This window comes from Dama dama, chromosome 14 (assembly GCF_033118175.1).
Source record: "Dama dama isolate Ldn47 chromosome 14, ASM3311817v1, whole genome shotgun sequence".
Taxonomy (NCBI): Eukaryota; Metazoa; Chordata; class Mammalia; order Artiodactyla; family Cervidae; genus Dama; species Dama dama.
The window spans coordinates 2,702,206-2,729,225 of record NC_083694.1 but is presented as its reverse complement, the minus strand read 5'-3'; the positions used below and the strand labels follow the sequence as shown (position 1 = coordinate 2,729,225).

Here is a 27,020-nt window from a genome sequence, read left to right as displayed (position 1 = left end):
GGTTTTATTCTAATTCCAGTAAGAAGTCTTTGGAAGGTTTTAAGCAGTGGGAGGGATGTGATCTGATTTTCGTGTTAAAACAATCACTCTGGTGTTTAGATGGAAAGTAGACTCGGGCGGGAAGGAGGACTGGAAGCAGGCAGAAGGCTGGTACAGTGGTCTAGGAAAAAGGGTGAACCCAGCCCTGACCACTCCCTCACAGGACTCAAGTGCTAACAAGGGGGACGGGAGAGGGCAGTGGGTTTGGGCACTGGGTTTTGCTGATGGATTAGGTTCACAGGGTGAGGAAAAGGGGAATCAAAGATATTCTCCAGGCTTTTGGACAGAGCTGATGGTGCTGTTACCTGAGATGGGAAAAAACGGAGCAGGAACAGGTTGGGGGCAGGAGGTATAGAAATCAAGAATTCCATTGTGGACTATTAAATCTGAGATATCTAATAGACATCTGTTATGATTTGAACTGTGTTTCTCCTCCAAAGATATGTTGAAATCCTAAACCCTAATGCACACAATCTTATTTGGAAAAAGCATCTTTGCAGATATAAGTTAGGAGGAAATCACTGGGGTAGCTCTAATATAACTAGTGTTCTTTTTTTTTTTTTCCAAACCAATATTTCAGTGGCTTTTATTTCTAGTGTTCTTTTAAGAAGAGAAAATTTAGGACAAACAAGCACAGAGGAAAATACCATGTAAAGACAGATTCAGCAGGAACGTGGCCATGTGACGATGGAGGCAGAGACTGGAGTGATGCCGTTACCAGGGGGGCTACTAGAAATCAGGAATGGTGAGGAAGGACCATCCCCTTAGAGGACTCCAAGGAAGCAGGGCCCTGCTGACACCTTGACTTTGGACTTCCAGACTCCAGAGCTGTGAGAGAATAAAATTCTGTTACTTAAGCCAACCAGTCTGTGGTACTTTCTTACAGCAGCCCTAGGAAATTAAAACAGCATCTAAGCAGAGAGGTCAGGTGGGCATCTGGATATGCAGACCCGGAGCTCAGGGGAGAGGTTGTGTTTTCAGAGTCATAGATCTAGATGAGCTTGCCTAGAGCATGAATGAGAGAGAGCTGGCAGAAAGCAGGCTTCTGAGAGATGAGAGAGAGGTCAGTGGGGTGGGGTGGGGTGGGGGGAGTGCAGAGGTGTTTCAAGGAGGAGAGCCTGGTCAGTTGTGTCAAAGACTGATGATAGAGCAAGTCAGACAGCTTTGTTTGTACTTCGGACCTGGTAAGAGAGAGGCTGAAAAAAAAATAATAAACAAGGGAGGCTGCATATGACCTTGACAAGAGAGATGTCAGCAGGTGGTGGAGACAGAAGCCAAGCTGGAGTTGAGGAAAGGATGTAAGTTTAAGAGTCTATAGAGTGATTACAGAGAACTGCTTTGAATTTTGCTATGAAATAACAAATAAACGGGCCTTTCCTAAAAAGAGGTATAGGGCTCAAGGGAAGGTTTTCTTTTAAGGCAGGCATTATTCAGGCATATTCTTGTGTTAGTGAGTGATCTAAGGGGAGACAAATGGTTCAGAAGAGAGACGGGGTAACCGCTAGGAGCAGAGTCCTGGCAGGAGTTGAGGGGACAATGCAATCAGGAGGGAACTGGCCCTGGATGAAAATAGACCCTTCCCCTCTGTTCTAACTGCAGGGATGGCAGAAAACGGAGTAGAGATCATGCCGGCGGGTTGGCAGATTTGGTGGCGGGAAGATGAAGTACTTCTTGTTTGTTGCATTTCTTTGTATTTCTTATATTAGTGAATATATTATATATAGGATATGTATATATAGGAGAGGAGAAAGAGGAAGTATGAAACAGTCTTTTGAGAGGAAGAGAAAACGAACACACCCTGGAAATGTATCAGGTTTCTAGACAAAGTTGAGTGCTCTTTTGAGACTTAAAGTTCTGAGTTTCGGGGCTTCCCTGGGGCCCAGTGGTTAAGATTTTACCTTCCAATGTAGGAGAAGAGGGTTCCATCCCTGCTCAGGGCGCTAACATCCCACATGACTTGTGGCCAAAAAATCCCAAAGAACATAGAACACAAGTGATATTGTAAGAAATTCAATAAAAACTAAAAAAATTAAGTCCTAGATTTCTGCTGAGACCAGTCAATAGGCCTGGTTGTGTGATTTTCTTCAGTAATGTTCAACTGCTTGGGTACAGGAGAAGCGTGGGTGGCTAGCTGGGTTTAACCAGAGTTTGGGAGTTCGGTGAGTTCCCGAATGGAGAGAGGCAAAGAAAATGAGTGTTTGTAAGGGATAGATCACAGTAATAAGGAAGAAGTGGTCACATGTAGAGCATGGTGTACAATAAAAACTTATTTGGTGGATTAGGTGCCTATGAGCTCAAAGAATAGTTGGAATGCAGGTTCCACAAAAAAAGTTAATTGGAAAGATAGGAGGCATCAGAGACTGAGATGCCTGAAACGAGATTATTGCAGGTGAAGATATCGGTGAGAGCAACATTTAGGTATGAGAATACAAGTGGATGGAGAAGACAGCAAAAAGGTAGCAAGGGATGGGGTCTAACCCCTTTCATTATCAAAGATGCTGGAGTTTTTGCAGGAGGAAGAAGTAGCTTGGAAGCACCTCCCTTGACCCCGAGATGTGTGAGGTGCAAGAGAAAAAAACACCCTTCACTGTTGTCTTTTCCCTTCATCCTGGCCTGTAGGCAGGGCTGTGGAGGAGTCAGTATCTTCAGAGACATCCAGATGCCAGTGAAGCAAGATAAGGAGGGAACACTCAGGGATGGGTTTCAGGATAGAGGGGCTTGGGCTGGTGACAGATTGCACTCCAGGGGATACAGGGGAAAGGCTGGGGAGGGTGGGAAGAGGTGGGAGATGGGATTCAACTCGTGTTATACAGAGTGGTTTGGGGATTCTTGTCTGGGACTATGGATAACGTGGGAAGCAAGTACTTGTGATAGGAGGTGTGATGGGTGTGTTCTGGCCGTGTCATCATCAGTTAAAGCCACACACAGTCCAGAGTATTTAGCTGGCAAATATGAGAAGAAAAGGATGAATGAAATGAGCCCTTGTATCCTTGAGATGTCCAGTGCCCTGCCAGGCACGAGGCATGTTCATTGATTAAAACTGCGTGTGTTTGATGCTCTGGTGACTGTAACAGGAGAGGGTCATAACCCAGAGCATTGCATACAATAGGTGCTCAGAACCCTGCAGATAGGGATGATCTCTTACTACCTTTGATTGCTTAATACGGAAATAGTTTGCATTTCAGCCCTTCTGATGAAAGTCCCTTCCTGCATTCCAGACTGACCAGGGGTAGAGGTTGGTTGTATTCTGCCTTAATTGGCAAGGTGTGGACGGCTGAGACAAAGGTGGGGATAGGAAGGTGATCCGTCCAAGGTTGGAGCTGCAAGACACCCCTGTCCCCCAACCTTTGCCCCAGACTGAAGCCCAGCACCCTCCTTGCAGGTCCTACTCTGGAGACACAGAGCAGCTGCACCCATTGGTCAGACTGAGGACGGCCACTCCTGCCCTGGGCCTTTGGCATTCCTTCCTTTCCCCTGTAGCTGCTTTTCCCCCAGAATAAATGGTTTCTAATTTTTTAACTCATTTTTTCTAGATTTTCAGGTTTCGTTTGCCTCCTCTTTGCTTCATTGAGGCCGGGGCTCAATCTCTGTCTTTTCTTCCCCAGAATAATGCTTCCCTCCTGTCCCCACCCCACCCCCACACCATTAGCTATGAGCCCAGATCTTTCTCTAAGAGGCCTCTAACGTTCCCGCTGATGTTATGCCCCAGTGTCTGAGGTGACCTGGCCTGGTCCCCGTGTGGCTGAGAGAGTGCCCCTTTGTGCTGGCTGATGAAAGCCTGCCCTGTCCTGTCTAGGACCTCAATACCCGGAAGGTAACAGGAGAAAGCCCACTCCTCTCCTTAGGCTCTGCACCTGCTGCTCTCAACTTTCCTCGGGGGCCACAGGGTGCCCGGGGAAGGAAGCTCACTCACTAAGCCTTAGAAGAGCAGCCCTAGGAAGCAGGTCCATGAGTCCTTCCCGCCCTGTCCTCTCCAGACAGAATGGGGCCTGCAGAGAGGTTGCCCATCACCCCTGCCCCATCCCCATCCAGCTCATGTTTCTTACAGGGATTTGGTCTTTCAGTAGAACAATAAGCCTGCTGGGGGGCTGTTCCCCTCTGTGACTGAGAGTTTGAACTACAGAATTTCTGGACTGGAAAATAGCTCATCCTATTAGACATCCTTGCCTTTGGCTGTAGACAGAACAGCATGCAAACCTTCAGACCAGAGTCATTTTCTGAAAGAAACTCTGTGACTTTCCTTGGTAACACGTCCTGGTGCTTCAAACTGCAAAAGTCAATTCAGTTCAACCAATGTGTACAGAGTGATTTTTTAAATTGTCATTGTTACATTGCTTCACCTATTAGCTCATTAAGTTATTTCATTACTCATTTTTATTATACCATACAGGGTATAATATCAGAACTACTGGTGGGTAAACCATGAAAAGTGAACTTCTCTACTTACTCCTGTGCCCCACCCACTCAGATCCCCTTCCCAGAACCGACTGTTACCTTGTCTTGTGTATTTTCCTGTAGCTGTTCCACACACATCTAATCTCACTTCATGTTCACGACAGCCTTCTCAGGTGGGTATTGTGAATCCCCTATGGTTCAGAAAGGCTAGGTAAAGTGCACCAAGTGTGTTAGTAGCAGTGGCAATTCCACTTGAGTTATGTGTAATTCCAAAGCCCACACAGCTTCTGCTCTAACAGGTTCCCATTCAGCCAGCTCACTCTTCCCTACCACAGTCATTCACTCAGCAGGGTTGGCTCGAAGAGTCTGGGTGTACAGGGCCCTGTCCTAGGTGCTGAAGACTCTCACAGACGCCGGGGATCACTTTGGCCTCTACACTTACCAGTCTCATGGAGGAGCTTGGCCTCAGGATTTGTATATGACACTTAAGCAGGCCACTCTCTCTTTCTGACTCTGTTTCCCTATCTGTCTGATGGGGATCAGCTTCCCCAGCTGATGAACTTGACTCAAGGGGCTGGTGTCAGAAGTCCTTGGGAAGCATACAATCCCAGCACATGGGAAGGAGTCCAGGGTGTTCCTATGGATGGCTTCCCTGTGTGGGCGCCAAGGGTCACTGGCTGATGCAGTCAACAGCACAGTACAAGGGGCTGGGATGCGATAAACTGAAGCAGGGTTACCATCATGGTGCTCTTTATTTCAGGCTTATCTTTAGCATGCAGAGTAGGTTGCAACAGGCTGTGACTAGGAGGAAAACGTGGGCAGCATGTGGGGTTGGCCCAGAATGAAAAAGAACACATAAGTGAGTCTCTTCCAAACATTAGCCTGCAGAGGCTTCCCAGGCCCACCCCGCGCTCTGCATGGTGGACATTCACCTGCCTTCAAGGGCATGTTACCAGCAGACCAAGGGCCTTCCTACAAGTTCCTTCTGTCAGGACTCTTGGAGTGCCCCTCCCAGCCCATCTTCACCTGGCTATCCCTTTTTCATCCTGCAGGCCTCCGCATAGATCACATTTCCTCAGAGAAGCTTTTTTCCCTGGACTCCCCAGCATAGATTAGGAGCCCCTGCTGTTCACCGCCCCACCCCACCCCCAATGTCTCCTGATTCGCTCATATCACCAGTCACTACCCATCTTGTGCACCAGACTGTCAGCTCCAGGGGAGTGGGCACCAAGCCCATCGTTTGCCTGTGTATCCCCAACGCCCAGCACAGAGCTTAAGACATGCTAAAGTATTTATTGAATGAACATCTGAAGTTAGCCCCTCCTACCTTTGGGTTCAAACCTTGTCTCTACCTTGTTACAGCACTTCTCACACAGTTGGAGTTCTAATTTTTTAACACGACTGTCTCATCTGAATCTTCTCCCTTGATATTCCTGGTGCCCAGCCGGCATCATGGCACAGGGGTGTTCCTGAACACCGACTGCTTGCTGAAGGAATAAAGGAGGTAATTCCTGGCAGGGAGCTGCTCAGAACCGCAGGGCATTTCCTTTGCAGACAGTTAAGGAGCTGTCTGCTCAGGTGGGCCCAGGAAATGGGGAGCAGGATTACGGGGGAGCTGATGGGGCTGGAGAGAGGAGAAAGAAGAGAGCCCGAGTGCCACCTCCCCGCTTTTACTGCTGCGGTGTGGAGGGCAGAAGATGGCCCCGAGGGAGGAGCCCTGGTCCCCGAAGGGATCCTATCTGAGGGCTCTCGAAGCCCCATCTCTCATTGGGGTGGGCGTGGCTCAGGGGACCGACCCCGGCTACCCTCGCCGGTCTCCTTCTGGAGGGGGAGGTGGAAAGAGCTGGGGCGGGGGTCGGGGTGGGGGTGACTAAGACCGCCGCCCTCTGGGCTTCCTCCCCCCTCCCTCAGTCCCCGAAGCACCAGCCAGAGCTGGGATGAGAGGCGGGTGGCTCGGACCGGGCGGCGGGGAAAGGGCGGCGCGCCCAACCGGCCAGTGTCCTCCGGCGGCTGGAACCAAGGCCCCAGGCTCTCGGCCCCCACGACGCGAGGCGAGCCGGGGCTGTGCGGTGAATGCAAAGAGCCAGGCGAGCGCCCAGCGCCGCGCAGCCGACGGCGTCCTCGGCCGCAGCCCAATGAAAAGAGAGCAGATAATTTATTCTCTAATCCCGGTCCGGGTGCCGGGCGCTGGCGAGTGGCGGGGGCTGATGGTGGGGGGGGGGGGTCCTCTCCTCCCCGCCCGCCCCCGCCGGCCGCCCCCTCCCCGCCCCCGCCGGCGCCCGGCGCGCACACACACATTTCCTGACAATTAGCGAGCACACCTTGGCCGCGCGGCCTCAGGCGGCGCCGCAGCTTTTGTCTCCCGCCCGCCGGGCTGCGAGGCGCGGGCGCCCGGGCGCGAAGTTGCGGACTCGCCGCGCCGGAATGCCGGCCGCCGGCTGAGGTCGTGGGGAGCGGAGGGCAGGGTGGGGGGCCCAGCGCGCCGGCCCCGGGGCTGGGGGGCTGCCCCAAAGAGGAGAAGAGACAGGAAAAAGTAAGGCAGCGCTGCCCCCTCTTCCTTTGTTATAACCCTGAGTGTGAGCGCGCGCGGGAGTGCCTGTGCGCGAGTGTGTGCGTGCCGATATGCGCGCGCGTGTGAAAACGCATGCCTGCGTGTGCGGGTCGGGGCCGGCCGGGGGCGGCGGGGCCGGAGGGCGCCGGGCGGCCTGGCGGGGAGGGGAGTTGCACCGCGTGCCGGGTCTTTCTCGCTCAGCGCCGAACTCGGGCGAGCGAGCAGGTAGCCGTCCCGCTCTCGCCGGCTTCTCGAAGGACTGAGCTCGGAGTTTGTTCACAGACGAGCGCTGCGCGGGGGAAAAGGGGCGCGCCGGCCTGGGTCCGGCCTGCGGGTGTTGGGGGAGTGGAACCTCCTGCAGAGGATCTGCCCTGACCGCAGGGGGCGCACCTCGGGGGGGGGTGGTCTCCGGGCTTCGAGCGCGGCGCCGCCGCCGCCACGGGCCCTCCCCGCCCGGGGGTGGGAGCTCACGACAGCCCCTGCGAGCCCGGGGAAGGGGCGCGGCTGCGGGGGCGACTGGTGGGGCTGCGGAGGGCAAGGGAGGCGGCGAGACTAAGTCTGTCTAAATGCCAATTCCCCGAAGTTCAGCGCATCGGTTGTCATTTCATACGTTAATGCATATTTATGCTGCGCCGGAACAGGCTTCATAATTAACTCCCGGAGCATCCGCAGAGGTTAAAGGGACCCCGTAGATTTGTGCATTGATTGGGTACCACGGCGGTGTGAGTGTGTGTGTGTGTGTGTGCGCGCGCGCTCGTGTGTGCGTGCGCCCCGTGCGAACCCATTGAGAAGAATAATTATTTTTCTCCACTGGAAGCTACAGCAGAGAATAAGACAAGGAGTGAAGAGAGAGAGAGAGATAGGAGGGGAGAGAGAGAGGGAGAAAGAGACAAAGGAAGTGAGTGCGAGAAAGGACACGGCTTAGCATCCGAACTGTGAGTACTGAGCGAAAACAAATAGGCAGAAAGTGCTGCAAACCCCTGGGCTGGGTTGAGGGCCAAGAGGCTGAGGAGGACCCTCTTCTTGGCCAGGGATTGGGGGGGCGGCGCGGGGGGGGTGGTTGGCTGAGCGTTGAGGGCTTCTTGAGCTTTGGGCGGACCCCGGGTTGCGGGCTCAGGCACTCACCTGAAAGCCGGCGCTGACCAGCCGCGGGCTGCGTCAACCTGCTGCCCCGGGTCCGCCGAAGGGAAGCCCCCCACTCCGCCCGCATTGTCTTTGTTCCCTTTAAAGGATTTTGCTGCCGGTGGGATTCAGTGGGGAGTGTGAGAGGGAGCTGGAGCCCCGGTTCTGGAGGGAGCCGAGTCTCCCTCTCCCGATTGGGAGAGACGCGGGTGCCTCCCGCTTTGCTTTCCCCTCGCTGTAGGGGAGGATGCGGGAAGGGGCTGTGAACAAGGCCAGGATCAGGACTTTGTGACCCCGGTGCATTTGTTTGGCGCTAAGACAGGAAAAGCAGAGGTGTCCGGAACTCTGGGGCAGAAGTCCTCGAGAGCCAGCTCGGCAGGCTGGAGAGGCCATTTCCTCGGGCAAAAGCACCAACTCTTGGCCCTGGATCCTTCTCCTGCCTTGGTCCTCAACCTCGCAACCCGAGAGGAGCAGAAACGCTGGCCTGGGTGGGGCCGGGGGAGGTCGCGACGCCGGGGGAGAGCGGCTCCCTTTCCTGAGAGAGGGTCCGCGACGGGGTGCGCCCGGGAACCCGGCTGGCCCCCAGCCCTGGCCTCCGCCGAACTGGTCAGGAGAGGGCGCCTGGGGGCCGGAGGGAGAGCCCTCCCTTCCTGACGGACATTCCGTAGCCTTCTTTCGGAAGCTCCAGTATCCTGCTCTTCTCCTCTCTGTCTTCTTCAGGTTTGAATTTAGTTTTTCCTGGTGGTTTTTCAGCGTATCTTCATCTGCCAGTGAACAACTTAGCCTAACATAAGCAAGCCTCTAAGAAGCTGACTTTAGAGAGAAATTTGGCTCTTTTGAGTCTGAGACCGGAGCCCCAGGACCAGAGAACTCTGAAATGATTGTCCTTCAAGAAGCCCCCTTGGGGAGCCGTTTTGGTGGCCTGCAAACCCTGTTTCCAGCCTCCAGGAGGACACAGCTGGGGCTTGGGGCTGGGAGCCGCTCTGTGGCTGTCACTCATTTCCACCTTCCCATCACCCCACGGGGCCTGTCACAGGAGAGAGAGGAGGAGCTCTCTTACACACACACCACATACACACACCACACACACACACACCACACACACACACCACATACACACACACACACCACACACACACCACATACACACACACACACACCACACACACACACACCACATACACACACACCACACACACACACCACATACACACACACCACACACACACACCACATACACACACACACACCACATACACACACACACACACCACACACACACACACCACATACACACACACCACACACACACACCACATACACACACACCACACACACACACCACATACACACACACACACACACCACACACACACACCACATACACACACACCACACACACACACCACATACACACCACACACACCACATACACACACACACACACACACCACACACACACACCACACACACACACCACACACACACACCACACACACACCACATACACACACACACACCACATACACACACACCACACACACACCACATACACACACACACACACCACACACACACACCACATACACACACACCACACACACACACCACATACACACCACACACACCACATACACACACACACACACACACCACACACACACCACACACACACACCACACACACACACCACACACACACACCACATACACACACACACACACCACACACACACACCACATACACACACACCACACACACACACCACATACACACCACACACACCACATACACACACACACACACACCACACACACACACCACACACACACACCACACACACACACCACATACATACACACACACACCACACACACACACCACATACACACACACCACACACACACACACCACATACACACACACCACACACACACACCACATACACACACACCACACACACACACCACATACACACACACACACACCACACACACACACCACACACACACCACACACACACACCACACACACACACCACACACACACACCACATACACACACACCACATACACACACCACATACACACACACCACATACACACACACCACATACACACACCACACACACACCACATACACACACACACACCACACACACACCACATACACACACACACACCACATAAACACACCACACACACACACCACACACACACACCACATACACACACACCACATACACACACCACATACACACACACCACATACACACACCACACACACACCACACACACACACCACACACACACACACCACACACACACACCACATACACACACACACACACCACACACACACCACATACACACACACACCACACACACACCACACACACACCACATACACACACACACACCACACACACACACCACATACACACACACACACACCACACACACACACCACATACACACACACCACACACACACCCCACACACACACACCACACATACCACACACACCACATACACACACACACACACCACATACACACACAACACACACACACCACATACACACACACACCACATACACACACACACCACACACACCACATACACACACACCACACACACACACCACATACACACCACATACACACCACATACACACCACATACACCACATACACACACACCACACACACCACATACACACACACACCACACACACCACATACACACACACCACACACACACACCACATACACACCACATACATACCACATACACCACATACACACACACCACACACACCACACACACACACCACACACACCACATACACACACACCACACACACACCACATACACACACACCACATACACACACACCACACACACCACACACACACCACACACATACCACACACACCACACACACCACACACACCACACACACACCACATACACACACACCACACACACCACATACACACACACACCACATACACACACACCACACACACCACACTCACCACATACACACACACACACCACACACACCACATACACACCACATACACCACACACACCACATACACCACACACCTACCACACACACACCACATACACCACACACACCACACACACACCACATACACACACACCACACACACACCACATACACACCACACACACACACACACCACATACACACACACCACACACACACACACCCCCCACACACCACGTACACACCACACACACCACATGCACCACACACACCACACACACACCACATACACCACACACACACCACACACACACCACATACACACACACCACACACACACCACATACACACCGCACACACATACACCACATACACACACACCACACACACACCACACACACACACACCACACACACACCACATACACACACACACCACACACACACCACACACACACCACACACACCCCATGCACACACACACCACACACACACACCACATATACACACACCACATACACATACCCCCGCACACACCACACACACCACATACACACACACCACACACACCCCACACACACCCCACACACACACCACATACACACACACCACACACACACACACCCACACCCACACACACCCCACACACACCCCACACACACACACACCACATACACACACCCCCACACACACCCCACACACACACCACATACACACACACCACACACACACCACATACACACACCCCACACACACACCACATACACACACACACACCACACACACACACACACCACATACACACACCCCACACACACACCACACACACACACCACACACACACACCACACACACACACCACACACACCCCCCCCACACCCCCCACACACCCCACGCACACCCACACCACACACACACACCACATACACACACACCACACACACACCGGGCAGAACTTCCTCCAGGTGGTGCTCACCCTCTGAGACTCAGAACAGCTCGCCCTGCCCATACACCTGAACACACACACACAGAATATCCAGCCGAGGTCACTCTCCTAAAGGTATGAAGAGGCAGGACCGACCCTCAAATGGGGGGAAGGGTCAAGTTCAGTTTAACCCCCAAAAGGCAGTGTGAGGACTCTGGGTGGCGGGCAGGAGCAGGGGCAGGGCGGTGGGACTGAATGCAGTCGTGTGCATGCACACCAGGCCTGTCTCGCCACTGGACTGCCTGCTTGGTGGCCATGCGTGGGGAGTGCTGTCTCCCTGGACCCAGCACAGTGCCTGTCCCGTCTTCTGTGCTTGCGCATGTTTGCTAAACGAGGGGCTGCCCACAGGCCTGCTCCCACCCATTCTGCCTGCCTGCTTCTCTGAGAGGCAGTCCACGGGGCTTTTGAAGAGCCCAGCCGTGTTGTTTTTTAGGTTGGCCCACTGTTGCCTTATGTGAGTTGAGGAAAGCGTGGGAGGAAAGGCGTCAGAGGGGAATAGGGCCTGGGCAAGGCCCTGGAACCTTTTGATGTTCACCAGTTGCTCAGGTAGAAGTGCCTGTGAGTTTGCTTATGGCCTGTTATGGTATTTTTCTGTAACAGCTGACTGCTCTGAAAGACAAAGCTGTGGCTAGGGCCCTGTACTTGGGGAGACTGGGTTCTGGTGACAGACACCCTTTCCTGCATTCACTCTCACAAGCTCGGCACCAGAGCTTATTAGAGATCAGACGCAGGGGCGGAGGTGTCAGACCTGTAGGGACCACCCCTGCCCCCCAGCTTCTGCCTGTATTCTCTACTTCCCTAATTTCACTGTGCTTTTATTGCCTGAGGCTGTCACCAGGTCTGGCTTCTCCTTGCCTGAGAGCCCTAGGACCCTGCCACCCAGGCGGGGAGCTTCCTGTCTTTGCCCAAGAAGGCTCAGAACTGAGGCTCCTGAGACAGCTAGAGGAAGCCTTTGGGAAAAAGAAAGTCCGTGCCTGACCTCTCTGCCTTCTTGCTCAGTGGAGCGGCGCCCTTCTCCCCCCGACCCTTGGGCAGGGGCTCCCGTCAGTGACTGAGCAGGAAGGTCACACTTTGAAGTAGAGGCGGAGCTGGGAAACAGGAATTAGAGCCACGGGGAAAGCTGGAGTAATAATAGGATGGCCGTGCTGCTCTAGTAGCAGGCATGCCGCTGGGCGGGCTCAGGTCTGGAGGACAATGTACAGGAGACTCCCAGGTCCATCTGGGTCAGTTCTGGTTCGGGACTCCAACAGTCCAATTGCAGCTCCAAATCTGGAGGCCTGTTTGGGACAGAGGCAGTAGAATCAAATCCCTAAGCATTCTCTGAAGTACTTTGACCCTCCCTCCCCTGTGGTGGGTGGAGTTCCCCACCCACAACCTGCTCCAGTACAAGGACCCTCCTCCCAGAGAATACAGGCATGAGGGAATCTCACACAAACACCACGCCTGAACCATGGGACAACCTAGATCTCTTGCCCTTGCTTCCAAGCTTCTTCCTTCATTCATTCAACAAATCCGTACCGATATAATTCAGCCAACATCCTTATGGTGAATATGCTTCCAGTGAACTTTTCTCCAAGTGAGAGTGACTGCCTCCTGTTCAGTACCATCCATCAGACTTCCTAACGTCCCAGTTTGTTGCCACCATGGGCAGAGAGGCAAGGCTGCTTGGGTCCAAACTGCCCCCCACAAGTACAAAAGTCTATGAAAAGTCAGAAGTCAGCTTCTGTGTGGATTCATTGTCTTGGAATTGATGGGAAGTAAGTTTGCTCTAACTTGCTTCCAGGTGCAAATGTTTCTTCCACACTAGTGTACTGGTTCTGAGTGCCTGCTTCCACACTAGCATACTGGTTCTGAGTGCCACTGTGCGCTGGTTTGAGAAGTGGTTCTGCACCCTGTGTTTGGCTTCCTCTGGTGGAAGGCAGCACCCTGGCCCCACTGGAGTTCTAGTTTTCTGGTCATTTCTCTGGCTGAGCCCAGCCTGCATCCCCCACCCCTTACTTTCAGCCCCAGGGCCCCGTGCAGGCTGAGGTTAAGTGTTGCTCTTGAAGGGAATAGTGGGGCTGGGGGCTCCCAGAAAGGGAGCTGCTGCAGCCTGTCCCCCATAAGACAGGCTTCAGTCTCCAGGCTGGACGTCTGTTCTGCGGCCTGTGTGGGCATCCAGGCACTCTTACTGGAGAGGGGATGGCACACCTGCGGGCCCTCAGGGTGTGCGCTTGGTCGGTCAGATGGCCCTGAGGGGAAGGGCAGGAGGTCAGGAATACCTGAGGTCTGCTCCCACGAGCCTCAGCCGGCAGCCAGCTCCCCCATCCCTCTCTGCTTCCTCCTGTTCTGCCTGTTTCCCACTGCAGCCCTCCACTTTCCTCGTGGTCAGCGTTCTTCCTTTGCCTGCCTGCTCCTTTTCTCTCTCAGCCTTCTCCTGCCCTCTTCTCTAAGAGCAGAATGCCCACCCAGCTTCTGCAAGCCTCAGTTTCCTTATCTACCAAATGGGAAGAAGAATGATAGCGTTTGCGTTAACCAAATGATTATAATTAACAGGGGCCTAGCACTTGCATGACATGTAGTTTTCACTCAATAAAATATGAGTTCCTTTTCTTTTTCCTCCTATGTCTTTCCTTTTCTTTCACGGTTTCTCTCAGTGTCTCTGTTCTGTCTCTCCTGTTTCCGTCTCCTCCCCTCCTCTGTTCTGTCTCTGACCTCCATTCACTCCCCCTTATTTCCACCCCCTGCCCTCCTGCAAGCCTGCAGGCCCGTAGCCAGGCACAGGCAGTGCTGACCACTGGAGCAGGGCTGGGCGGGCGGGTGGCAGTCTTGGCTTCTCACCGAAGGCCCAAGAATGTGTGGAGTCAGGAGGGACAGTGGGAGCCTGCAGCAGGAAGGATGGAGCCTCTATCTGGGCAGGAGAAGCTTTCCACATCCTCGGCTCGGCTGAATGGGAATACCGGGGGCCAGGAGAGGGAGAGGCCCCCACGGGTGTAGACATGGGGGACCCGCAGGGCTCCCCGGCGTTGCTAGTGTCTGTTGGCGTTTCAGGGAGAGCTCAGACCTCAGAGGTGACTGTGTCTTCCCCTGGAGTGGCCTGTCCTGGGGAGCAGGACCAAGGAGGCCAGCGGCCTGTGCGGTGGCTTCTGTGTATCTGTCCTTGGGTTGCCTGGGCCCTACCCAGTCCTCACCCCCCACAGAGCTTCAGAGGCAGCCACAGAGGAGACAGGAATAGAGGGGTGTGGCCCTAGCTTGAGAGGGTGAATCCCTGGGGTTCTCAGCAAGTGGTGGTCTTTCAGCCGAAAGCAGGTTCTTAAGCCTGGAGGAAGCAGGAAAGGAGGTGAGACCTGGTGACCTCTTTCCCTTCCTGCACATTCCAAGGGGCTCTGGACAGGCCAGTACCTGAGACTTGATACCTGTTCTTTCCCCTCCCCCTCCCTCCAATCCTCCTGGCCCCAGAAATGCCAGTGGAGAGGGGCTGCCTGCTTCCAGAGCTTCCCAGGGGCTTCCCAGGTGGGCTGGGGCTGGCAGGCCCCGGGCTGAGCCTGTCCCATGCCCCAGAGTGGGCAGGCCAGCCCTGGGTCCCAGCTGTGGCCCAGGAACCCGAGGGCAGGACCCACCCTGAGCAGGTCTGAGGATCTCTGAGATAGAAGGCAGGCGGGCAGTGCCAGGCCGGAGGATGTGGAGGGCCCCAGGGCGGAGTGGTGAGCGTGGAGAGAAGCTCCGCCGCAGAGACGGGGAGGGGCAGGCAGGCGGGAGAGGGGGCCCCCAGGGAGCCGCCTCAGGTCTCCTGCCAAAAATTAAACCATAAAAAAGCTGGAGGGGAGCAGCGGGGGGAGGATGGAGAGAAAAGAGGTGGGGAGGGAGGGAGGAGACCAAACAGCCCCTCCACACCAATAGCCCGGCAGGGGGACGTGAGTAATACATGGCTGGTTCAGAGGCAGTGAGATCAAAAGCCAGCAGATACAAGAGGTTTGTGCTTCACCGACCAGACAGCCAGAGGCTCAATGAGACCTTTGTTACCCAGGCCCGAGTCAGGGTTGAAGGAATACCTGACCTCCTGGTCCTGCCCCCATCCCGGCCCCGGCGGGGGTGGCCGGCCAGGTCCTCACTCGCAAGTCAAGTTTAGCTGGGCACCGCTAGGTGCTAGGCGGGCCGCGGTGGGCGGGCAGAGGAGCAGGCCTGCCCTGGGGGCTGGGCCTGGAGCTTCTGGGGGTAAGTGGAGACCGAGTGGCTGCTGGAAGGCAGGAAGTGGCTCTGCGGGATGTGAGGGAGATCTCGGGGAGACCTCGCGGACAAGGGGCCCCGCTGGGCTCACCAGGTGAGCAGACCCTTGGACCCCAGCCCAGGGCCCAGAGTCCCTTGGGAGGGGGCTGCGGGCATGACATTTGGTGCCCATAGGTGTTTACAGGTCCTGAGTCTGGGGTTTGGGGCCCTGTGGGAGAGGAAGGGCAGGGAAACCAAAGGCTTCTTGGGTTGGGGGTCGGTGACCCAAGTTCAGGTGAGAGGTTGGTCCCAAGTTTGGGCAAGACTGGGGTGCACTGTGTGGGGTTGCTGGGGCATGCGGGTGGCCCAGCTAGAGGAGGCCTTCCTGCCAGGGTCCTGCAGAGAGAGCCAGGGAGCCAGCCCCGAGGCTGGGTGGGGTGCTGCTGCGGGGGTGCTGCTGCTCCCTGACAGACACAGGGCTGGATCCGGTCCTGGGGTCTCTTCCCGTCCTGTTGGGGGTCCCTGAGCGAGGTCAAGGCCAGCTCAGGGGTCTGAATCCCTTGGGGCTTCCCTGCAGTCATGCCCTCCAAGGCTGATGCAGGCCCACAACTGACCTATCACAGGAAAGGGAGTGAAGAGACAGTACTTGGACTTCAAGAGCATCTTTTCTGGGGTCCCGAGACCTTGGTTCATCTCAGCTGAGCTCTTCACCCTAGTTCTAGAGGTGCCTGGCCAACCACACAGCCTTCCAGTGAGAGAGGCAGAGCACCAGGAGCCCTCTCCCCCAGCATCGCCCAGGGATGGCCCCAAAGCTAGCTGCCCTCAGCTGCAGTGATTTTGAGGTCAGGCCTTTTCCTGCCTCCACTGAGGTCTGAAGACAGATCCCTTTCCCCAATTCTGGGGCCACCCAAGAATGGATGCAGTTGCTAGCCACCTGCACTAGTCTAGGAAGTGTGGGCTGGCCCCCAGCCGTGGGGTTGCTCGAGAAACTTGCTCACCCCTGTAAACCCAGGCCCTCCTCTGTCTTCTCTGCTTCCCGTGGCTGGACTAGAAAGGGTTAAGCTTTGTAAGGCGAGAGCCCAGTATGGGACTGGTCCTGAGCGCTGAGCAGTGGCGCTGAAAGATCCGGCCTTATTCTCTAGAGGAGGAGGTAGTTAAGGACCCTGGGCAGGGGGCTGGAGGCTCATTAAGGACATTTGAGGAGGTCCTTTATGGCCAGGAAGCCACCCCTCCTCATACCCCAGAGTGAGACCCATTGTGTGGGGCCTTTGTAGGGCGAGAACTGGAAACTCATTACTGGGATGGCTTTAAAGCCGCTGAGGCCCCAGCAGGTGGTGGGGGATGGTGAGAGAATGTAACTTGGGGGGCCCCTGTGCATCCGGGGAGGCGGTGTGGGAGGGTCGGTGGGAAGATGAGTGAGCACTCCCTAGAAACCTCCAGCTCCCTTTTGAGATTCCTGCCGCTGGACCGCCCCCTCCCCCCCAGCTCTGCTGTGGCCTATGGCTTTTCATTCCTATGTGATTACTGTTCCAAACTCATGTAGGGCTAAAAGCCATGGGCTACAGTGAGGGGCGCACGCCTACTCCCGCACCACCCGCATCCCCCCGCCAGGACCATGCTGGGGGGCAGCCACAAAGCAGGTACCGAGGGGGCTCCCCGAGGGGGCAGTGCATGTGGGGGTCTGGTAACCTGGGATCCGGAGGCTGTGTGACCTTGGCCAAGTCACTTTCCCTCTCTGGACCTGGTCTCTCACTCACATAAGAAGAGGCTGGACGAGCGATTCCCCAGGGAGGCTCCCTCAGCACAGAAGGAAACGTTCAGGGGTGCTGGGGTCTCTGGGCTGGTGCGTCTCCCTTTGCCAAGTTCCGGAGGCCTGTCGTGTTCTCAGAGATCGGGCGGCTAGAGTCAGGACGCTGGACCACATAGCACTCTGGCCTCTGCTTCCAGGCTTGGTGACGTCTCCTGTCAGCTCGGGATCCTCAGCCTTTTTCTGTGTGAGAGAGACCTCAGGACTTCTCAGGGGCTGAACTGGGAAAGCTTAGGCAACAGAATGAAGCTGGGAAGGCTTCGAATTGGTGCAGAAGTTCCTGCCCATCCAGGCGCTTACCGCCCTCCTTCTGGGTCTCTGGATGGTGCCTGTTCTCCTTCCACCCTCCTGCCTGTCACCCCTCTTGCCGGGCTCCCCAGGGCTCTTTCTCCTTTTGTGTTTAACCTGCCTGACTCCATCCTGGAAGACGCCAACACATGGAAATATGGCAGCCTGGCTAGAGAGCAGAGGAATCACCTTCTCCTCTGTCCCGCTTCCAGCCCCTCGTCTGTCTAAGACCACTGAAGGATCAGAGGGTACTCTGTTTGGTATTGAGAATCAGAAGGCAAGCTACTTATAATGTCTCAGAGCCCTTAATTTCCCCGGCCAGCATTTACCTGCCATGTACCACGCATGATTCTAACTTACCTGGTCTAACTCATTTAATCCTGGAAACAACCCCATGAAAAGGATACTGTTACTATCCCATTTTACTTACGGGAAATCCAAGGCACAAGGGTGCTAAGGAACTGGCCCAAGTTCGTGTGGTGAGGAAGGGGAAGGCCTGGGATTCAAATGGATGCTCTCGCCACACAGTACTGGGTGCTGGGAGAGCCGGCAGGCGAGGGCATGGGAAAGCCCTGCCTCACACTGGGGTCTCTCCTCACCAGGCCTCTGTAGGAGGTGCTTCACAAGTGGCCCCGAGGTGCAGCTGTAATCACCCTTTGTCTATCCCGGGTTCTCCTTTTCCATCAGAAGTGAGGGGGGAAGTGAAAACAATGGCAGAAGCGAAGAGAAAGCCCAAGGCAGCTGGGTTTTTCCTGGGGCTCATCCAAGCCACTTCCCCTCTTGCCCCGCTTAGATGGTGCAAGAACAGGGATGAGAATTTGCCAGGGCTTCCCACTTTCCCCCTGAGTTCCCTTGGCCAGAGATCAGAGGGGGGCTGGCATCTCCTTCCCTGCCTCCCTCCCATGAGCCTGTGCTGTTCCTCTGGGACATCCAGGCACCTGATTCTATCCCTCTAGCTCCCGTCTCCTAAATTAACAGGGGTTGGAGCAGTGCCCCCTTCCTGCCTAAGGCTGAGTCTTTCCCAGGAATCCTGTTGCACAATTTACCAGGAAGGCCCCGGACACAGGGCTGGGCCTGGGAAGAAGGGGACAGATGACCCCTTCAAGGATTATTATCCCTCTGTGACGCTCCAGCAAGGCAGACTCTCAGCAGGGGTTGCTGGGTAAATGTTTGCTGAATAAATCCTGAACCGGGAGAGCAGGAGGGAGGGGTCGAAGCCACTAACAGGGGCACAGGAGCAGCCCACCTCTCACCTGAGAGTCCCCCCTTGCAGAGCCTGGGCCTGAGTGCTTCTGGGGTTACAAAACTGCAGCTCCTTGCTCTTCTTTGTCTCTTGGCCCCTGCCAGTGGGGCAGGCCTGGAAGAGATAAGCAGTTAAATATTTCACATAACCGTTGAACTGAACTGAACAGGCGAGCTGGCCTCCTGCCCTCTCCCTGACGACGTGCAGATCGGAAGGCTGCGTCTGTCCTGTCCTCTGCCTGCAGACTGCTGAAACCTAAAATACTCTGAGCAATCTAAGCCTTTTTCACAGTCTTCAGAGCTACCCAGCATAAGGCCTCCCTGGGGAGAGTGGGCCCGTGCTTAACGCTGCTGAGTTTCAAGTGAATCTCTCTAGCCATATTCATCCCGTTTTTAGTGGAAATGGAGTTGTACTTCTAAAACTCTGCCTTCTGAATGCAAAGACTATCGAAAAAAAAATCTCTGCCCCATCTTTAGAAGGGGGTGGCTTTAAAGTTTGACATTTGGGGGCCCATGTCACCATGTCGCGCTGATGACACCAGTCACTCTTGTGATGACCCTGGGGATGAGCCAGCCTCAGACAGGCAGGCCTGGAAGACCCTGAAAGCCAGGGCATAAAGACATTTCAAGACTGTTAGTGTTTTGACCACTTGAGCTCCTAAGGCCCCCAAGTTCCCCAGAACTACTGGTAAATGAGGGGCTGCCCTGTAGTTTTGAAAGTTTCCTCTCTTTCTCCGTAAGTGGGCGAGCGAGATACAAGGGGTGGGGGCTGGCCTGGGCAAGCCATCAAAGGCAGAGGGGACCTTGGCTTCAGATTCCAGGCGCCCAGTGAGCCAGAGTCTGGAACGCGGTCTCTAGCAGGCCAAGAAGGAGTTAATCTCCAAGGAGACCTGGGCTTCTAGGAGACGGGAGGCCGGTGCCCAGCTCTGCTGCTGCCAACTCTGGGAAGAAGGCCTGGGATCTGTAGTTTGTGCCACCACCCACCCCTGGCCTGCCTTGTTTATCAACACAGGCTGGAGACTACAGTTCCCAGAAACCTACAGAGGCCAGACTCTGGGGGAAGGCGTGGGGTGTGAGGCTCTGGGGTGGCAGGAGGGAGAGGCAGAGGGGAGGAGGTGGAGAGAAATCCCAGTTCACTCCCCTTTAATTCTCTCCTGGTGTGTCTGCTCCACGGCCGGATCTAATCCCCCAAATCCGGCCTGCTAAGCCGCAGCTGCTTCCCCGTGATGAATGGCGTGGGGAGGGAAGGTGAATCCATATTTTAATTACAAAGGCGCGGTGCTGAGGGGAGCTGGGGAGGGGCGGGGGGGGGGGGGTGCGGAGGAGGGGGGCGGTGGTGGCTCTGCAGTGCTCTGGAGGTTAAGGGCACCCCTCCTCTCAGGGTCATTCCCCTTCAGCCCTTTACCTGGGGTGGGGCTGGAGCAGAGTGCAGACAAGAGTGCCTTGCTGGAAGCTACCCTGCTTCAGGAGGTGGGGGGTGTGAGGGGGTGGGGAGTTGGGGGAAGGGATATATCCCTTTTTAGCCTGTCAGAGAATTCCAGGCTTGTCTCAACACTTGCAAATATGTTCCTGTCCTTCCAACCCCTACTCCCACCCACCTTGGTGAAGGACATTACCAAAATTTGAGACACCTAAGAATTTGTGGTCTGCTAGAACCCTGGCTTTCTCCTCGTTTTAGCCTCTGGCCAGCTCTGGCTCCCGTCTACCTCTTGGTTCTTCCACCATCTCTTCCAGCCGTCTCTGACCCACTGCCCCATTTCTGCTGAAGGAGCTGGAATTAGAAGACCCTGTCGGGTGTCTGCAGGGTCCTCTCGGAGTGAAGCGGGGGTGAGGGGTTGGGAAAGGTTGGCAGGGAGGCGGGGACACTCCTGGCAGCTGGAGATGATGCTCTGGGGTGGGCAGCACTTGTGCTGAGTCCCCACAAAGCTGACTGGCAGAGAATCTTCTAGGGCCCCTTACCCCAGACCATCTTGGACCTGAGCTGGGGTTCAGCCAGAGAGGAGGATGGGAAGGCAACCAAGGCCAACAGCTTGCAGTCAGATGCAGCCTAGCATGGGAGAGCAGGCGTTTGTCCAGTGTTCACGTCCCTTTCCTTCCTATTCTGGGTTTTGGGAGCTGTTTTTCAACTCCGTGCCCCCTCCTGGGCAGGGAAATTGAGGCTGGAGGGGAAAGCTGCAGAGCGGGAAGGGAAGTTTCCATCGCACACGTGAGCAGGGAGTGCCCCCCCCGTGCTGGTCCGCTGGCTTCATTGAGACTCTCAGATTCCATTCATTTCAAACATTCTGACCCTTTTCCCCTGGAAACTGTAAGAGGAGGTTCTTCAAGGTCTGGCTTCTCTGGGGAGCCCTCCAGCTACTGTGAAGAGAAGGAAGGGGCACAGAGCCTGGGCACAGAAGGCACCCAGCTTCCTGCCGGTGGGGCAGAGGGACTCGGGGCGGGGAGGAGAGGGGCTCTCGGCAGGCCAGACACTGAGAGTGGGTGCAGGGGCTGCCCTGGGACTTGCTGCCGAGAGGGCTTGAAGTGAAGACCCTGCGTGCCCTGGGAGAGAACAGGCGGCCAGCCAGGCACTTCCGGTCAGAGCCCTGAGCAGAGTAACCAGGTTTCCCCAATACACCTTCCACCCTTAGAAACAGGGATCCGGCCTCCCAGGGGGGCGGTCCCCAGATCCACACTAGGGGGTCAGGTCGCAGCCCCTCACCCAGCTCTGAGTGGCTTTTTCAGCCCTCCTTTCCTCTAACGTGTAGGTCCTGGTTCCTTCCCCCATCCCCCACCTTGCTGACAATGGGCAGAAAATTCAGCTTGTTCCCATCTTCCCCAAAAGACCCCTGGGAGGCACAGTCGTTGGCCTAGCTTGGAGGGCGGGTGGGGGCTGGGGTGGCTGTGTGCATTTTGCTGTTTTTAAAAAAGCAGGCACTGGAAGGGAAGTAGGGTGGGGATGGAAGAGGATCTCTGGACCCTGGGACCAGACTTGTTTTAGTTGTGAATTCCTTTCCCAGATCAAGTTTGTTGCGCCTGCTTATTCCTCCCCCGACACTTTCTCCTGAACTTTGTCGATAGTAGCCTTGATTCACTCCACATCCTGCAGCAAAGAAAGTGTGTGTGTTAACAATCACTGGTTACAAGGACCCCCCGACTCTCGCCCTCTTCCTGGTCAGGCGAGGATTCCCACTACCCTTTCAGCCCCTTAGCTTTGGGGTCTAATTTGTTAAACCTTGATTAATCTCCTGGAGCACGAAAATGAGGAAGTGAAGGCCCAGAGAGGTACACTCACTTGCTTAGGGTGATACGCATACCAGCGTCATAGCCAAGAATAGAACCCAGGCCACCTAAGCCCCCATTAAGATCCCTGTCTCTCTCTAGGTTTGTCACGGGAGGAATCCGGAGATAGATATAGTAGTTGTGTCTCGGCTCTGTCTATATATATCCTGGAGATTGTGCTCTGCTCTCTATATATACTCCAGAAGAGTGGGTGTGTGGCTGGTGCTGGAAAGTGGGTGATTAAATAACCAGTCTACCTACCCATGCTGACTCAAGCTGGGCTTCCTGCCCACCCAGCTGGCCATTGGAAATATGCTGCACCTATTAATTACAGTCATTATCCGTATTACCAAGATCCTGAGAGCGGGAGGGAGGAGAGAATCCTGACAGGACCCAGTCCACTGTGGGTGCTGGGCTCAGTGAGGACCTGCCAGCCAGCTGGGCACTCTGCTCTGCCTGGAGAAGCGTGAAGGGAGTTTGTTCAGAGGAGCAAGGTTGGCAGGACCCGTGGAACTCTCCGGAGAGCCACACCTGGGCCCTGCCAGGTCCCTCAGAGACAATGGAGGCAGTCCGCCCGTGTGCCCAGCATCAGGGCTGGGGCTATCCCGTGCACTTCACTCCATCCCCTCCCAGGGCTGGAGGGGCCGGGGCGGGGAAGGGCATGCTTCCTTGTTCTCAGCCGCTTCCTCGCAGTATCTGGGCTGTCCTTGGTGTTCCTCCCAGAAAGAGAAGTAATCGCAGCAGGCCCAGGGTGTGGGCCTGACCTCCAGGCAGGGGGCTCTCCTCTGTCCCTTCTGCTCCCTCCAGGGACAGAGGAAAGGCAGAGAAGGGAGCTGCAGGCGTCTGCGGGTGGCCGCGGCCAGGGAGGCCTCGGTGTTTGGAGAAAGCGGTACAGACTGAGAGCTGGCCTTCAGGAGCCTCGACCCCGCCCATGGCCCAGCCCAACTTCCGCAGACCCCAGAGGGGCCCCTGCCTCCTGTGATGAGCGTCGTGTCAGCCGGAACAGGGGTACAGTGCGCCCAGCTGGGGTAGATCCGGCTTCAGCCTCTACCTCAGGCTGAGACTTTTGCACCAGGGAAGCAGCCCCGTCCTGACCCATGTTCTTACCCCCGACCCCTCTGCCCTGCCTGCTGCTGCTAAGTCACTTCAGTCGTGTCCGACTCTGTGCAACCCCATAGATGGCAGCCCATCAGGCTCCCCCATCCCTGGGATTCTCCAGGCAAGAGTGCTGGAGTGGGGTGCCATTGCCTTCTCCGCTGCCCTGCCTAGTGCTCAATAAAATAACCCGGGGGCTGAAATAACCGTCTGCTCTCTGCTGAGGAGGGTGTCAGGGGAAGTACCTCTTGTTCCCCATAGGTTTCCCCAAGGGTCTCAGATAAATCTGGGATGTGAGGGGCGCGAGGAATCCGAGACTCAGCGCCAGGTGTCCGCGTCGACGTGGTGCTGGCTGAGGGGCTGCCGTCAAGGCCCCCGAAGTCCGCTCTTGGATCGCCGGACTGTGTGGTCCCGAGGACACCCAGTGGGCACCCCATGCCCGCGGTGGTCCAGCCCAGAGCTCACTCTGAGCTGGCGCACTGCCTGCCCCCAGCGGCAGGTGCGGGGGGACGGGGAGGCCGAGGGCGGGCGGGGACAAGGCAGCTGAACGTGCGGGGACTGGGCGGCCGCAGCCAGGGCCCCCTCTCCCCGGGCTCGCCCGGCTCCGGGCCGAGTCGGGGCATCGGTCCTCAGAGACCAGGATGCACGGAGCTCTCAGAGACCACCCTTTGGGGATGCAGCCCCTCCCTCAGCGACGAGAGGGGCCTCGCGGGACCTCTGCGGCCTCAGGGGTCCCCGCGGTGAACCCCAGCTTGCTTGTCTCTCCTGCCTTTCTCCCACCCCCTTCCTCCTCTGCCTTTCCCTGCAGATCTCTGGTGAGCAGCCCACAGCCTGGCCCAGGGCATGCCCCAGTTCACTTTCGCTTGCTTCTGCGGCCTCCACGGTTTCTGCAAGATGAAGCGAAAGAAGGAGGAAGCTCACAGGCAGCGGGAAACAGCGGTGTGAGCCGAACCGGGGGCCCTTCTTCAGCCCCCGCCCCTGGCTGAGGCTCGGAGCAGGAAGCCTCCCTCTGAGCCGGGCTCTTCTCGGGTGACCTGACCCCCTGACCTCATCTCACCTGTAGACAGCAGCCTCCGTGTGGCCTGGCCTCCTGCCCCTGAGTTTCCAGTCCCAAGACCTCCCTGAAGAGAGACCCGGTCACACCAGGGGAAGCCCAGGACCTGCTGTGGGCCTTCCAGAGTCAGAGAAGCCCCAGGGAGGCCCCAAGAGTGAAGCATCTTCTTGCCCTGGGGGCTTCTGCCCAGACAAACCACTCCCATGAGAGACATGCTGTGTGGGGCCAGGAGAGCTGCTGCAAAATAGGAAACTGGCTGCTCTGCCAGAGAAGCTCCAAGCAGCCTTGACCCCGGAGGAAGCCTCAAGCAGGTGGAAGTGTGAGGCAGACCCCTCCAAGCCCAGGATGGAGTCTGTCCTGGAATCCCAGGACCTAAGCCCGGAGCCTCCGCTGAGCCTGGAGCCACGTCTGCGGGAGCGTGGCCAGGAGCTGAGTCCCCTGCCCTCCATCTCCTCCCAGTGTCCCGCTGGGCCCGGCCACAGGGAGGCCCCCTGCCACTGAGGAGCGCGGTGGAGGGACAGGGACAAGGAGCAGATGTCTGTCCTCACCTCAGCAGGCCACGTGTTCCCTGCCCCACTCTCCACACCGTGGAGAGCAGCCTTCCCTCCAGCCCGCCTCACCTCCGCCCAGCCTGACCTCACTCGCCTCCATCTGGGCCACTGCAGCTCAGATGTGGCGGGGCCTCCTCAGGGACTGCCCTTCGGGACCAGACCAAGGGACCCCTTTCCTGCACTACACCGAGCCCCTCCTTTGTTCTCCCATCTTCTCCCCCTTCCTTCTCTTCTCAGAAGCCATAGGAGGGAATGCTTGCATGTGGTGCCTTTAGGGGACACTCTGATACCCTCCTGGACGTGTCCCCTAATCCTATCTTCAGGGTCAGAATCTATCCCATTCCCAGCCTGTTTCCAGGAGGTGGGAAGCAAACGAAAAATCATTTCCTTCCTTCTCTGCCTCCCTTCCTCTGTCCACTCATTTTGATGAAACCTGGCCTTCTGTCACTGTGCCTGGACCTCTCGGGTGCTAGAGGGTCACACACAGCGAAGCCAGTGGCTGAGACACAGCAGGTTCTGCGTCTTGAGCGAGTCTGCTGTCTACTTTGTCACTGGAACAGCTCAGCCCAGGAACAGTCTGCATCCGGAGACAAAATAACCTTGCTGACACGTAACAAGTGACCTGGGTAGAGGAGTCAGGGTCAGCACAGAAGGGGCTGTGCACCCTCTGCTTGGAATGTGCCCATCTCTGGGTTGTGGGGGAGGGCAGGAGACTTCTGCTGTCTCCGCTGGAAGCAAGGGCACGTGCCATCCTGGCAGCCTCTGTCTGTCCTGCCCACCCCCATGCTCAGGGGCATTTCCTGGGCTTTGAGCAGGTTTGGTGGCTTCCAGGTCCTCTTTGCAAGGCCAGAGCGCAGCTTAAGATCTCTTTCCTCCCAGCCTCCAGCCCCCTCCTTTGCCCTCACCGCCTAGCCCAAGCCCTCTACAATCTGTTATTTCCTTTTATATCCAAAGAATTATAAACAGAAGTCCTTCCCTCGAGGAAGGAGCAATAATGGCCACTGGGGTCACAAGGGACAGAAGAAAACCTCCCTGTTTCTTCGGCCTCCTGAACAGTAGCGGCCTCAGATGAGGCAAAGAGATGGTCAGGAAAGTACCCCAGGGTCCTGGTATGAAGCCACAGAGCCCTCCTGATGGCCAGGGACAGCTCTGGCACTTGCCTGCAAGGCTGCAGCCCGAGAAGTCACTTCTGTGGCGGAGGGTGAAATTGTATCCCTAGAGAGCGAGGTGTTGGGTGTCCTGTCCTGACCACACAGGTTGACCTGGAGGAAAGGTCAGGAGAGTGGGGAACACACCGGAGGGGTGGTGAACCAGAGCTTCTCTGCTCTCAGGCCCGGCAGGGATTTCAGCTGCAGGGGTTTGGCCCTGAGCCTGTTCGGGGAGAGCTGCTTCCCGCAGGGGATCTCCACTGGCTCTGGAGGGATACTGGATA

The 27,020-nt window shown here is 56.1% G+C and overlaps 2 protein-coding genes across 2 annotated transcripts in view; both read left to right on the top strand.

The window, feature by feature from the left end:
- Nucleotides 1-7,784: 7,784 nt before the first annotated feature.
- Nucleotides 7,785-27,020, top strand: part of LEMD1 (LEM domain containing 1) — a 66,204-nt gene continuing 46,968 nt past the window's right edge. The window contains exon 1 of the mRNA XM_061161182.1: nt 7,785-7,920. The gene's annotated coding sequence lies outside the window, so the exon portion shown is untranslated. The remainder of the gene's footprint in view (nt 7,921-27,020) is intronic.
- BLACAT1 (BLACAT1 overlapping LEMD1 locus) lies at nt 16,321-25,047 on the top strand. Its single transcript, XM_061161183.1, has 2 exons — nt 16,321-16,408; nt 24,792-25,047. The coding sequence occupies exon 2, from the start codon at nt 24,827-24,829 to the stop codon at nt 24,926-24,928; it is 102 nt and encodes a 33-aa protein (XP_061017166.1). The 5' UTR covers nt 16,321-16,408; nt 24,792-24,826; the 3' UTR covers nt 24,929-25,047.

Coding starts and splice junctions, on each gene's coding strand:
- BLACAT1 (XM_061161183.1), top strand. CDS start 24,827: ATGCCCCAGTTCACTTTCGCTTGCTTCTGCGGCCTCCACGGTTTCTGC.